This window comes from Canis lupus, chromosome 6, assembly GCF_011100685.1.
Source record: "Canis lupus familiaris isolate Mischka breed German Shepherd chromosome 6, alternate assembly UU_Cfam_GSD_1.0, whole genome shotgun sequence".
NCBI classification, from domain to species: domain Eukaryota; kingdom Metazoa; phylum Chordata; class Mammalia; order Carnivora; family Canidae; genus Canis; species Canis lupus.
Window position 1 is genome coordinate 5,664,837 of NC_049227.1, and position 14,763 is coordinate 5,679,599.

At 42.4% G+C, this 14,763-nt stretch overlaps 1 protein-coding gene across 12 annotated transcripts in view; it reads right to left on the minus strand.

Annotated features, from left to right (window-relative positions):
• The window catches only part of GTF2I (general transcription factor IIi), a 114,313-nt gene that overhangs the window by 20,290 nt on the left and 79,260 nt on the right, over window positions 1-14,763 (minus strand). For all 12 annotated transcript variants that reach the window (XM_038539055.1, XM_038539064.1, XM_038539058.1 and 9 more), the window contains 4 exons: window positions 13,582-13,640; window positions 12,935-13,006; window positions 5,829-6,012; window positions 4,618-4,676 (listed from right to left, as the gene is read on the minus strand). In XM_038539055.1, coding sequence (XP_038394983.1) covers window positions 4,618-4,676; window positions 5,829-6,012; window positions 12,935-13,006; window positions 13,582-13,640 — 374 coding nt within the window. The remainder of the gene's footprint in view (window positions 1-4,617; window positions 4,677-5,828; window positions 6,013-12,934; window positions 13,007-13,581; window positions 13,641-14,763) is intronic.

Genomic DNA, 14,763 nt, shown 5'->3' on the forward strand with positions numbered 1-14,763 from the left:
CGCTCAACCACTGAGACACATAGGCATCTCTCCCAGTGAGGTGGTTTTTTAAAAGATTCAGATATATCTGACATACAACATCGTAATCATTTGGGATGTACAAACCAGTGATGCTCTGAATTTGACTTCTTAGAAACAAAACCTTTGGGGCGCACCTGGGTGGCTCAGTGATTAAGCATCTGACTTCGGCTCAGGGCATGATCCTGGGGTCCTAGGATCGAGTCTCACACCAGGCTCCCCACAGCCTGCTTCTCCCTCTGCCTATATCTCTGCCTCTCTCTGTCTCTCATGAATAAATAAAATCTTAAAAAAAATAAAATAAAAAAGAGGGGATCCCTGGGTGGTGCAGCGGTTTAGCACCTGCCTTTGGCCCAGGGCATGATCCTGGAGACCCGGGATCGAATCCCAATTCGGGCTCCTGGTGCATGGAGCCTGCTTCTCCCTCTGCCTGTGTTTCTGCCTCTCTCTCTAACTATCATAAATAAATTAAAAAAATAAAAATAAAAAAGAAAGAAACAAAATCTTTGGGTCTTAAAGAGGAGGATTCCCTGCACTATCAAATATCAGAACTTCAGGAAGACATAGGCAAATTTCAATTAATATTGTGAATGAGGGGGAAAAAATTGTGAATGAGGAAACTGTTCATAAGCGCACTCTTTGTGAGTGGTCTTTGAGCATTCCGCCCTGGAGGTGTAGCACAGAATGCCGTCAGGACAGAGAGAAGCAGCTGTGTCAGGGATTTGGCATCCTACACCAGCTTCACAGAACAGCCTCAATTGTATTTGCTCTCTATATAGGCGTTCCCTGTCTTATCAAACTGATGTGTGGCCAGAAGCCCACAGAAAGCACAACTTCACTCATTACAGAAAAAATACGGGAGAGATACGTGTTCAGATGATCAGAGAGGGCTTACTTGACACTATTCACATCTATAATCTGGCTTATTTCATTCCCCTTATTTAGAAGACAACTATCTCCTTTTAGATAAAGCGAAAATGAGCCACTGCAGAAGACACGTAGGATGTCACTGACTTAAAGGAAGACACTCAGGACTTGTTTAGTGGAGCTGTGGCTGGAGGCCTGGGGGGTAAGGGGAGGGGGCTTTGAGGGAAGGGGCTGGACAAAGAGAGGAGAGCAGGGGAGGGGGGGAGCTCAAGGATCACTCTGTGTGGATGTCATCTGTGTTTGTGGATGAAGGCAGTGGGAAATGCTGGGGACACTGTGGCTTCGGAAAATCTCACAACACACTGTTTACTTTTGCTGTAGAAATACTTTAAAAAAGAGTTGCTCTAAAAGAAAACCTAGCATCTCAAAGATTTAATATTGTGTGGCTCAACTGTTCAGCTGGAAGAAGTTAAGTCTGGTAAAGACCAGATTTGAATTATTACTATAAAAACATCAAGACTCCCTTCCTCCAAGTCAAGAGCTTCTGTTCACTTGTCTAATTTCTGCCCTATGCTACAACTCCTAGGATGGTTGGTATCTGCTGACTAACAGAAAACCATCTCTGCACTAATCCCAGGACGTAAGTAACTATCCCGATTCTGCCCCTGCAAACAGCAATCACCTGGTTAACTCCAAGACTTCCTTCCATGTGACATTTGTGTATCTTCCCCAAAATTGAGGGCAAAGTGCCTGACAGTATGTTTTTTTTTTTTCCCCGACAGTATGTTTAAGTGTACAGCTTTTATCAAATCTCATGTCATGCCAAGAATCAAGTAGACCTAATGGCATAACTAACTTTTGTCACACAGGTTGACAGGAATTGGCCCAGTGAAAGCTGAATGCCTGGTTCACTGGCAGACCGGATAAACATTTTGTTGGAATGAAGAATGACAACTTTAATTCTTGCCAAGGTCTCCTAGGAATGGTGGAAGGCTAAGTATCGTTACTGATTTAAAACATTGAGGGTGGGATCCCTGGGTGGCGCAGCGGTTTAGCGCCTGCCTTTGGCCCAGGGCGTGATCCTGGAGACCCGGGATCGAGTCCCACATCGGGCTCCCGGTGCATGGAGCCTGCTTCTCCCTCTGCCTGTGTCTCTGCCTCTCTCTCTCTGTGTGTGACTGTCATAAATAAATAAAAAAAAAAAAACATTGAGGGTTTTTTGATGACAGGCTTTTCTTCTTTCTTTCTTTCTTTCTTTCTTTCTTTCTTTCTTTCTTTCTTTCTTTCTTTCTTTCTTTCTTTCTTCTTTCCCTTTCTTCCTTCCTTCCTTCCTCCCTTTCCTCCCTTCCTCCCTTCCTTCCTTCCCTCCCTCCCTCCTTCCTTCCTTCCTTCTTCCTTCCTTTCAGATTTTATTTATTTGACAGAAAGAGAGAGAGCGCACAAGCAGGGGGAGCTGCAGGTAGAGGTAGACGAAGAGGAAGAAACAAAGCTTCCCGCTGAGCAGGGAGCCTGACGCAGAGCTCAATCCCAGGATTCCGGGATCACAACCAGAGCTGGAGGCAGACACCCAACCCGACTGAGTCACCCAGGTGACTGCCCCAATGACAGGCTTTTCAAGTATCTATGCTAGAAGACAACAGATCAAGTACAGCTAAAAACAGGACACCTAAATCTAGTGCCAGGAACATCTTTACCACTCTCAGGTTTGTATTCACTAACAGAATTACTCAGTAGTGGGCAGCACAGGTGGCTCAGCAGTTTAGCGCCACCTTCAGCCCAGGGCCTGATCCTGGAGACCTGGGATCAAGTCCCACATCAGGCTCCCTGCATGGAGCCTGCTTCTCCCTCTGCCTGTCTCTGCCTCTCTCTCCCTGTGTCTCTCTGAATGAATTAATTAATTAATTAAAATCGTAAAAAAAAAAAAAAAAAAGAGTTACGTAGTAGTGATCACATTAATCACAACCTTGAATTTGACTTCTCTCTTGAGAAATTAAGACCCATAAGGAGATCTTCATCATAATCCCACTAATCCAGGATAACCCCATTCCACTTTTGAGAATTCTCTATCACTTCTCTCAACAAAGCCTAGGTCATTCTGTCTTTATTACCAATATTGTTTCTTTGCCTAAGTCAAAAGCACATTAAGAAGGTCGCTGTGTGGCTTCTGATGCTCATTGATCATGCCATTTACCCAGCAGGATTCCTGGCACAGGAGAATTCTGTTTCCCTTGTACCATGTTTCTGAACCACTTTGTATGCCAGTATAAACACAATTTTTTTAAAAAAATTTTATTCATTTATTCATGAGAGAGACAGAGACAGAGACACAGGCGGAGGGAGAAGCAGGGATCCTGATGTGGGACTTGATCCTGATCTCTGGGATCACAACTTGAGCCGAAGGCAGATGCTTAACTGCTGAGCCACCCAGGTGTCCCAACACAAACGATTTTATAATCTCATTGGCTTATTGGCTGACCCTCGCCAGCTGCCCACAAGCACCCTCAGAACTGAAGGATCAGTATTAAGTATAGACACCTTGTATACCATTTTGCTACAATATTTGTAAGAACAATTAACTGTGTGAATTCAGAAACACCACCTAGTTCTGTAGGGGGTGCCATTTTCTGTAATGCTATAGAATACAGGCAAGCAGTGGTCACTTTTTCTGACATGCATGGTAAACAAAAAAATGGCAAAGAAATAAAGGCAGACTTATAGTTCTTTGAAGAAAATAAAACCATTCATTCACACAACTGAGACTGAGACCTCACAGTTCTACTGGGCTATGAGGTCACTGCAGCTGCTGGAATTACAGTGTTTGTTATTAAAAAAAAAAAAAAAAAAAAAACAAAACAGGGGATGCGTGAATAAAGATTAAGGTCTCAATCTGCCTGGTAGGCCACATTAGCCCCATGTGGGGGCTGAACCAAGCACTTGAAATGTGGTTTGTTGAAGTGAGATGTACTCTAAGGATAAAACTTGCACAAGAGTTTTACCTCATCATTTGTTTATTTCAATCGATTACAGGTTGAAACACTGATTTAGCTACTGGAAAATTAAAACTGACACATGTGGCTTGCATTTGTGATGCACGTTATATTTCTACTGAACATCACTGATCTAAATTCAAAGCCTGAGGTGCACTTGGGTTGCTCAGTGGTTGAAAGTCTACCTTTGGCTCAGGGCATGATCCTGGGGTTCTGGGATCAAGTCCCACATTAGGATCCCCGAAGGGAGCCTGCTTCTCTCTCTGCTTCTCTCTGTGTGTATCTCACAAATAAAAAAATTTTTTTAACAAATAAAATTAAAAAATATATATATTTACATTCAAAGTCTGAGCTTTCCCAAAATTACCTGGGTGTGTACTGATAAATCAAGGCGTGCCTGCACTGAATGTCAACATATGATTTTGAAGGGGAAGGGAGAAAAGATGAGCTCTGTCCCTTTATTTATTTTTTTATTTTTTTAATAAATTTTTATTTATTTATGATAGTCACACACAGATAGAGAGAGAGAGGCAGAGACACAGGCAGAGGGAGAAGCAGGCTCCATGCACCGGGAGCCCGACGTGGGATTCGATCCCGGGTCTCCAGGATCGCACCCTGGGCCAAAGGCAGGCGCCAAACCGCTGCGCCACCCAGGGATCCCGCTCTGTCCCTTTAAAATAAGACTGTCAAAAAGGTTAACACACACTGATCTAAGCTTTTAAAAAGGAATTCATAACTATCTTACCTGGTGTATTCGTTCTTGGCTGAGTGACTTCAGTAGTACTGTGGGTCAGAAGTTCTGGTCTGCAAAAAGGTGGGTGAGATTATTAAGAGAGCAGGCAGGGAATGCTTTATAGGCCTTCCTCACACAGCTGTGCACTGCCAATAATTTCCAATATGGTTCATTCTGCCTTTATACCCAGTGGGGTAAAAATCAGTTTGAGGACTTGATTATTTTGAAAATAGTAATTTTCACAGATTCAGGTTCAGATCTGTATGTCCTCAAAAGCATCTGAAGCTCAACTACACAGAAACAGTCGCCATTTCACCCAAAACAGTTCGAATATTTCTAAAATCAGATGAACTCCACCATAATACCTGTAATATCTGGTCCTGTTGTCCTAAAGTTCCCTCTCCCTTGTACAGTGAGACCCAGTGACAAAGGCAAGAACCCCAATGAGTAAGCCACAGACAGCTACCCATTCTACCCCTACCCCTTTAATAAATACCCTTCTGTATTAAAGACGGGTATTCTGCACCCTCTCCCTGGCTCCATATCACCTATTCTGCTACCCTTCAAACTCAAGGCAGAAGAATCCTTTTAAAATACAAATCCAAATTACTAGTATTATTATTAAAGTAAGCTCTATGCCCAACTTGGGGCTTCAACTCGCAATATGAGAGTCATATACGGTACCGACTGAGCCAACCAGTCGTCCCTCCCAATTCTTTTAAGACAAACTGGCTTTAAAACCTTTTAATTACTCCATTGATAGTCCAGTACCAAAGGCCTTCCTCCATGCCCACGTCTGCCAGGCTTCCCATACCCACAGAGCATCACTCCTTCCACAAAGAATGGTGTAGTTATGTGACCCATCCCTCCTCTACTTTTATTATTTCCTGTATTTGAAGTCCCTTTACACTACTTCATGCACAGCTGACCGATCAACCTGCCACCCCTCACTTTCTCCACCAAAGCACCCGGTAACATCTTATTGCATTTATCTCATATAATATGCCTCCCAAGGACAAAGATCCCGTTGGACCCAGTTTTATCTATCTGGTATCTGGTAGTAAATAAACATTCGCTCAACACATGAACCTAACTCTAATATAACCTAATTTTAAATATGGAGAGTGAATCCAGCTGAGCAGGGAACAAAAGACCCACTTGCAGGAAATTAATCTTTTCTTAAGGACAGCATTACAATTTGTTTCCAGATATTATAATCTTACCTTTTAATAACAAATTTAATTCGATTGCCCACTTGTATGATTTTCTCCAGCCTTGGGATGCCATACCACGAGGGACTTCTAAAAGGAATGTTTTCAGGTAGTCCTTCCACGTAAAGGTCATTAGGATGTGCCTCAAATTTCTGGTAAGGTACAGCTTTGGCCTCTGTGCTCCCCAAGGCTTCCGCTTCACAAAGGAAAAGCAATTCAGGAGATTAGGTTTCTGTTGAAATCACCGTTTAGTACAATCCAAAGAAAGGTAGTGGTCAACTTTCGGAAAAGCAAAGTAAACCCTGGAAACATACACACTAACTATAGAAATAGATTCAGCACAGCAAAGGCAAGAATGAATGCCCCATGACCAAGAGGCTAACTTCTGGTGGAGGGGAGTTTCCGGATTTGAAGACCCTCTTATATATGTATGTATATGTTTATTTATTTATTTATTTGAAGTTCAATTTGGCAACAAATAGCCTAACACCCAGTGCTCATCCACCAAGTGCCCCCCTCAGTGCCCGTCACCCAGTCACCCCAACCCCTCACCCACCTTCCTTTCCATTACCCCTTGTTCATTTCCCAGAGTTCAGTATCTCTCATGTTTTGTCACCCTCAGATATTTTCATTCATTTTCTCTCCTTTCCCCTTTATTCCCTTTCATTATTTTTTATATTCCCCAAATGAATGAGACCATATAATGTTTGTCCTTGGATTTGAAGACCATCTTTTAATAGCGCTAAGGTCCTACAAAAGAATCTTCAATATCTTTGGGAGGAAATAAAAGGATAAGAGAACAACCACAGAGAATAAAAAATCTAATTTAGATACTACTTTTTCAAAGCATCTGGAGGCCGACTTTTGCTGCTTCATGTTCTCTGAGTGTGATAATCCTGTTAACTGACTCCTGCACACGAAGTTACTGCAGGCTCTATTCTTTACTTACATTGCAACCATGACATGAATGTTCCTTACCCCTTAAACCACACGAGTGTGGCATTTTAAAAGGAAATAACTTCTGCGAAGAATGCATGGAATGGGAAATAAAAATAGCAAGCAGAGACTGCTTTAGATTAAAAGAAATATATCAACCAAAGCTAATGCACCAATCTTGTTTAAACCCAAATTCAAAGCAAAACCTTTATTTGTTTTATTTATTTTAAAAATATTTTATTTTTTTATTCATGAGAGACACAGAGAGAGAGGCAGAGAGAAAAGCAGGCTCCATGCAGGGAGCCCAATGTGGGGCTTGATCCCAGGACTCCAGGATCACACCCTGGGCCAAAGGCAGGTGCTCAATTGCTGAGCCACCCAGGCATCCCATTCATTCGTTCATTCATGAGAGACGCAGAGAGAGATACAGAGGCAGAGACCTAGGCAGAGAGAGAAGCAGGCTCCCTGTGGGGAGCCTGACATGGACTCGATCCCAGAACCCCGGGATCACAGCCTGAGCCGAAGGCAGTCACTCAACCACTGAGCCACCTAGGCGTCCCAAAGCAAAACCTTTAAAGGTCCTTTTCAGGTAAATGATAAACAGTTGATGGTGTGAGGTGTGACGACTACATGGTGCTCATGTAAGAAAATGAAAACACTATTCACGGAGGCATACTGAACACAATATAAGTAACATGGTACCTGTGACTTGCTTTATAGAACACTCTTACAAAGGGAAGAAAGAGGAAAAGATGAACAGTGTGGAAAAATCTTAATGATCAAAGATTCTGAAAACTGGGTACATGGGAACGTTTTGCACTGCCTTTCCACTTTTGAATCTGTGGAGAACTAGAATTTTAAAGTGAAAAAATGAAATTTCCAATCTCTGCTCTGAAACCATACTTGAACAGAGCACTAAGAAAGATCTGAGGCCTTCCATTTAACTTGTTTCACTAGCACCAAATCTGAAGGGCTCAAGCACAGGATCTCTTCACTCTAAGTAAAGAATGTGTATTTGAAGTCACACACACAATATGTAATAAAGATTCTGACCTTTAAAGGAACCCACTCCCTCAAGAAATAGGGTAAAGCCTTCCACACCACACCCAGGAGAAATCTACGCTACGATAGGATATGTGATAGAATAATAATTACTCATGGAAATAGAGCAAAAAAGAATATGGTCATAACTCTAACAAAGATAGAAGTTATTTATAGGAGAGGGGGAAGGCCAATTGCATCAGCTGGTCCCCAGTGAGGCCTCCTTTAGAGAATACAATGATCCGACTCCCTATTCCCCTCTTGTCCCCATACTATATAACCCCTCTTGTATATTATGTATCCACTTCCTTTTCTCCATGCACCTTTCCCTGCATCTGGATGAAAGCCCCTGGGGGAAGTCCACTGCCTTCTGCTCTGACTCATTCTCAGCACCTGGTGCCCAGGCGTCCAGAGGGGCCTAAGGCCTAAAACTGAGTATTCTGCAGAATCAGCGGAACCATCTAGACTTACTATGTTTGACACTTAGAGAAAACATAAGCGTTCCTCTTTGCCTTTTGGGAACCTTTAAAGAAAGCAGCAACCCTCTCTTGTCCTAGACTCACCTAAGAACTTAAAAATAAAGAGCCAGACTTTTCACTGTTTATGACATAGCAACGTGTAAGCTCTTACCTATTTTCTTAGCTTTGACACAAGGCCAGAACATTTTTCTGTTGGCCACTTTTCGTGTGAGTGAGTGCCTTAGAACGTAGATCAAAAGCACATGTGGAGACTCGCGGGAAATGTGGCCTACTGCACTCTGAGAAACAAGCATTCCTTGCAGGCAGCTTCCAACAAGCCTCTAACATAGGAGAGTCAGAAGCTATGTCCACAGTAGGTGTGGAGCTGCGAGGGACAGGCCCTGTGCTCAACTCTCAGAAAGAAGCATTCCTTGAATGCAGCTTTCAACTAGCCTCTCATCTATGGGAGTTAGAATCTAGCTCCACTCTAGGTGAGGTATAAGGGCTTGTCAACAGCCTCTTCCTTCCATGAGGCCAAGTCAGCTGGCTTGGCAAGCATCAATGGCTTGGCAAGTCAGCTGGCTTGGCCGACTATTTTCCCCCAAGCTCAACTTCCAGAACCACACATGAGGGCAAAGTTTAAACCTGCTCATGCAAATACTCCTGGACTCTAATGACACTATGGTGGCTTTTCCAATGATGAATGACCTTCTTGATTTGATTCATTTTATTAAATGCCTTGGAAATATAATGATCTTTAAAGCTGTAAAGATACCTAAGTTTATTACTCATTAGCTGATTTCTGACCAGGTATATCAAGAAGAGAGAACTTGTCACTAAAGTCTTTTTTTTTTTTTTAAATAAGATTTTATTTATTCACGAGACACAGAGACATAGGCAGAGGGAGAAGCAGGCTCCCTGTGGGGAACCTGATGCGGGACTTCATCCCAGGATCCCAGGATCACGACCTGAGCCAAATGCAGCTGCTCAACCGTGGAGCCACCCAGGTGCCCCAGTCCCTGGCTTTTTAACGTTGGCCACTTATTCCCATTTTTAAAGGTACAAAAGCCCCACGAACAGCATCTTTTGCAAGATTCAGCAAGTATGTTTGCCACACCTGGTTTAAGCAAGAATGATGTGCAGTATGTTTGTAGTTTAATGTCACTAAGGTCCTATATTCACGCTGGGTTGTCCAGAACAGGGATGAGGAGAAAAAACTTAAAATTCGGACTTCTCAGGGGATCCCTGGGTGGCTCAGGGGATCCCTGGGTGGCTTGCACCTGCCTTTGGCCCAGGGCGCAATCCTGGAGTCCCTGGATCAAGTCCTGTGTGTCGGGCTCCTGGCATGGAGCCTGCTTCTCTCTCTGCCTCTGCCTCTCTCTCTCTCTCTCTGTCTATCATGAATAAATAAATAATAAAAAAACTTAAAAAAAAGATTAAAAAAAAATTTCGGACTTCTCCCCAAGGCCTTTTAATCTGAGGTCAACATTACAGGTAAATGATCCATACAGATTCTGCCAACAACATGCGATCAGTGACCTACGTTCCAAGATGGCACCTGAGATGCACCTAAGAGCTGCTTTAACACCCAGTGCCATGCACTGCCCCCTGGAAACCACAGGGCAAATAAGAATTGTCACCCAGGAGACTTGGCTTTTTTGTGGTGAAACTCCAATGGTTTCTCTCACATAACAGTGAGAACCCCCGTGGGCCACCCACACTGGCCTCTGCTGCAGCCTTCCCTGTGGAGGACAGCTGGGGCACTCCTGTACTGCCTTTGGACTACTCGGTGACATAATTTAATGAGGTCCAATGTACACTACCTGACTGAAAGGCTCAGTGGTTCCTGACGGTGTTAGCACACACTTCCATGACATTATCTATTCAGAGATTTGGTCAGTACCTGCTCCAGCCCCAGTCATAGTTCTAGAAGCAGATAAGATACAGAAGATCTTGGCTGTCATTATCTATGGGTGTTGTAATGGGAGGCAGAAGACCACCCTCAGTGCATGAGGATAGAAAATGTGATGACATATAATGAGCTTAGGGGTATAACAGTAGATGGTAACTCAGGAAAGACCTGGCCAATGGGGCCACATTTAAGACGTAAACGAAAAGAAGAGGCACAAAAACATCTCAGGTCATAGCAGGGGCACACTCCCAAGGACGTGACCTTGGAAAAATAAAAGATAAGTAGATGGCGGTAACAACTGGTACCAAGTGAGTAAATGGGACTGTCAACCAGGTGGTATCAGAAGAAAGGCAGGGTGGCTATGATCAGGGACTGTGGAGTTTATTCCAAGAAAAATGGGAGGCCATGGAACAGAAAAGAGGGAATGGAAATGCCTCCATTTTATGTTTTGATGAGATTAAAACCTAGTTGCAAAAAACAAAAACAAAAACAAAAACAAAAAAACCTGACTGCTTTGTGGCACCAACTTTGACAACAGCAAGAGACAGCAGCAGAGAAGAAAGGAGCGAGAGGGCTCCTTTCTTCCACCCTGGATTTGGGGTGGGCAGAAAGTCTGTCAGCAGGAGGCCATGTGAGAATTGAGAAGAGAAATCCAGGATCCTCGTGGGGCTTTGGCTGGGACAAAGTGGCAGGTGGTGCTACACAATGGTTGGGTAAAGGAGTATGTTGCAAGGAGGGGGGGCGATGGGACAAAAATCTTAATTAGGCCATGTGAAATCTGCAGATATATCAAAACAGGTGGAGGAGGGAACCCTGGGTGGTGCAGCGGTTTAGCGCCTGACTTTGGCCCAGGGCGAGATCCTGGAGACCCAGGATCGAATCCCATGTCAGGCTCCCGGTGCATGGAGCCTGCTTCTCCCTCTGCCTATGTCTCTGCCTCTGTGTGTGTGTGTGTGTGTGTGTGTGTGTGTGTGTGTGACTATCATAAATAAATAAAAATTAAAAAAAAAATTTATGAAAAAACAGGTGGAGGAAAAAGAAAGGTCAAGTGTCAGTTGGGAATGTCCAGGGCTAGAAACTTAAATGCAAAAGCCATCAGGAAATTGGGACTCTGGGACGCCTGGGTGGCTCAGCAGTTAAGCATCTTCCTTCAGCTCAGGGGTAATCCTAGAATCCCAGAATCAAGTCCCACCATCAGGCTGACTGCATGGAGCTTACTTATCCCTCTGCCTATGTCTCTGCCTCTCTCTTTCTGTGCCTCTCATGAATAAATAAATAAATAATCTTTTAAAAGTGGGGGGAATAAATGGGGGTGGGGTACAGACTCTACTATGTTCCCAACGTGAGATGGGAAGGATTAGCTGCTGAGAAAGCACAGCAGGGAAAGAGCGAGAGGGCTCAGGAGCGAGCTGCCAGGTGGCACCCCAAGCTGTCCAGACTGAACTGAAGGGAGGTGTGGTCATGAGCAAGGAGGACAGCCACCGACACAGGAAGAAACCAAGAGTCACCCAGGTTTGAAACAACCAATCCCATTGCAGGGCACTGAAAATCAGGGCAAAGCAGGGGAACATGAACCTTGGTAACAAAAGATGTTGCAGTGCCAAACCAAACCTAAGTATGGGTGGGTAAGTGTTCAGGGATGTGAGCCAGCAAGGCCAGGGAATGAGAGGAAAACAGGTGGTTCACACTGTGTTTTCAGATGACCAGACCTCCAATGACAGACTGCAACCCAGGCCCTTTCCGACAAAGAGACGCACCACGTGCTCCTACAGGGCCCAAAGACAAAGGACGACTGCCAGGTGCTGGGCGCTATATCAGTAATGCCGGGTCAGAGTTACTCAGGAAAAGAGCTCGAGTTTCCACTGCACCACTCTCTCCCTCCCCTGTGATATGGGTCTAAAACTCTTGATGATTTACAGATGGATATTGACCAATTAAAGAAAACTGGAGGTGACACACCACTCAGAATGGCTAATATTAACAAGTCAGGAAACTACAGTTATGGGTGAGAGGATGCAGAGAAAGGGGGACCCTCTTGCACTGTTGCTGGGAATGCAAGCTGGTGCAGTCACTCTAGAAAACAGGATAGAGGTTCCTCAAAAAGTTCAAAATAGAGCTACCGTATGACCCAGGAATTGCACTACTGGGTATTTAGCCCCAAGATACAAATATAGTAACTGAAGAGACGCATGCACCCCGGTTTACAGCAGCAATGTCCACAATAGACAAACTATGGAAACAGCCCAGATGTCAATGGACAGATGAATAGATGAATGGACAAAGAAGATGTGGTATATATATAAAATGGAGTATTACCACCAAAAAAAATGAAATCTTGCCGTTTGCAATGACATGGATGGAACTAGAGGGTATTATGCTGGTAAAATAAGTCAGAGAAAGACAAATACTGTATGATCTCACTCATATGTGAAATTTAAGAAACTAAACATAATCATAAGGAGAGAGAAGTAAAAATAAAACCAGATGAAATCAGAGGGAGACAAACCGTCAGAGACTCTTAATCATAGGAAACAACCTGAGGGTTGCTGGGAGGGAGAGTAGAGGGACGGGGTAACAGGGTGATGGGCATTAAAGCGGGCGCATGACGATGACGTGATGAGCATGGGGGGTTATACAAGACTGAATCGGTGAACGCTCTTCTGAAACTCACTGTATTTAATTTATTTTTTTTTTTTACTGTAATTTCTTAAAGCAAAATTTAGAAAACTTATTCTGTAATATACTTTAGTCATGGAGGAAATCAGACTTACCAAATTTTTTGCAGAAAAGCTGATCTACCATCTTCCGCAGTTTTGTGATTCTGGCGTACCACTCTTCCTTCACTGTAAGAGCAACAAACATAAAAATGGCGGCCTCTAACTGGTAGCATCACTAAACTAGGCCAAGTAAATATTATGATTTTTCTTAAAGTTTATTTAAGTAATCTCTATATCCAATATGGGGCTCGAACTCATGACCCTAAGATCTCACATCTCACAAATAAGTATGATACCCATGGCTCTGTGCTCTAAAAAGTGAACCCTTTCATGTCCTGTGGACGATGATGAGAGAGGATTCCATTGACCAACGCAGATGTGGATAAAACACTCTGCTACACTGTGCCAGACTTTGTATTTCAGAAGTAGAACAGGTATAGTTCTCTTCGCCTACCCAGAGATGTGATGCTTACGGTTAATTATTAGGAGGAACGTAAGTTTATTCTTCTTGAAAGCATAGTATTGCAATGTTGTGTGTTTCTTGTATATAATGTTCTGATTTTGCACATTATTTAAAAGTTATCTCTGTGCCCAAGGAGGGCTCGAACTCACAACCCCTATCGAGAGTCACATGTTCTACCAACAGGGCTAGCCAGGGATCTCACTTTGACACATAGTTTGAAACAAGACTGGAGACCTACCTCCTGAAGCTGGTTTATCAAGCTGTAAGTCTTCACGTGTTGAATTCAGAAGTTCATGTCTGTAAGGTAAGAAAAAATACTAAGGATTTACCAGGCAACATTTAGCAAAAGTAGCAACTACTAGTACTTATTTGATATTCAGTCATGAAGACCAGTTTTAAAAAGAAGAGACAATCTGGACTCTTAAGCACAATTAAACCCTTATTTCTGGAGATTTCAAGAGAGTAATAAAACCAAACAATAACTGCAAATTGTTTCATAAGGTACGTCTTGGAGCATTTGTCCTTCATGGAAACACTTCACTTTGCAACCTAAAGATATCTTATAAAAGCATATACCAAAAGAAGTGAACCACAAAAATTTTCAATGAGATCCTTTAATTTTACATTATACTCAGGACTACCTCACCTTAAGACATCTATAAATTGGTTATAAAAATCCTAATTATACTTCAATACTAACACACCTGCAAGACAGATTACACGTTTTGGGTTTTTTTTTTTTTTGTAATACAAAACTGCCCAGAAAACATAATTTCTAGATCACAGAATTTTCATAAACTAACATATATCCCATCATTCTATTTTGATGTAATGAGCTATAGTTGGGGGTTGTGGATAAGGGTGGGAATTGGGTCAGATATAAGCATGACCCTATTAACAACCATCTCAAAAATGTTGGAAATAAGCACAGGATTAAATCAAGGGTGTATACATAATATTTAAATAATATTAGTGAGCTATAAATAAAACATGCTAAGCTCTATAGAATTACCCTTCTAAATCAATCAAATACTTTACACACATCAAGAATAACCATATTAACTATTAGGGAAAAACTTTAGAAGTCCCTCTCAATGTGGAAGAGAGCCTGTCACAAATAAGTATATTGAAAGGACCTGAAACAGGATGTGCACAGCCTAAGTTATTCAACAATACATTTGCATTAACATTTAAACATCCAAAAAAAAAAAAACAAAAAAAAAAAAACAAAAAACATTTAAACATCCAAACAGTTTTATACCCTTCAAGGTTAGCAAATACAAGCAATGCTATATATAAAAAATTTATATACAGAAGTTCTATATAAATATAACAAATTTATAAAATAAATTCTGTATTTTCTTTAAATATTGTTATTTAAAAATGAATTCAAAACCTCTAATATTAAAAGCACAATAAA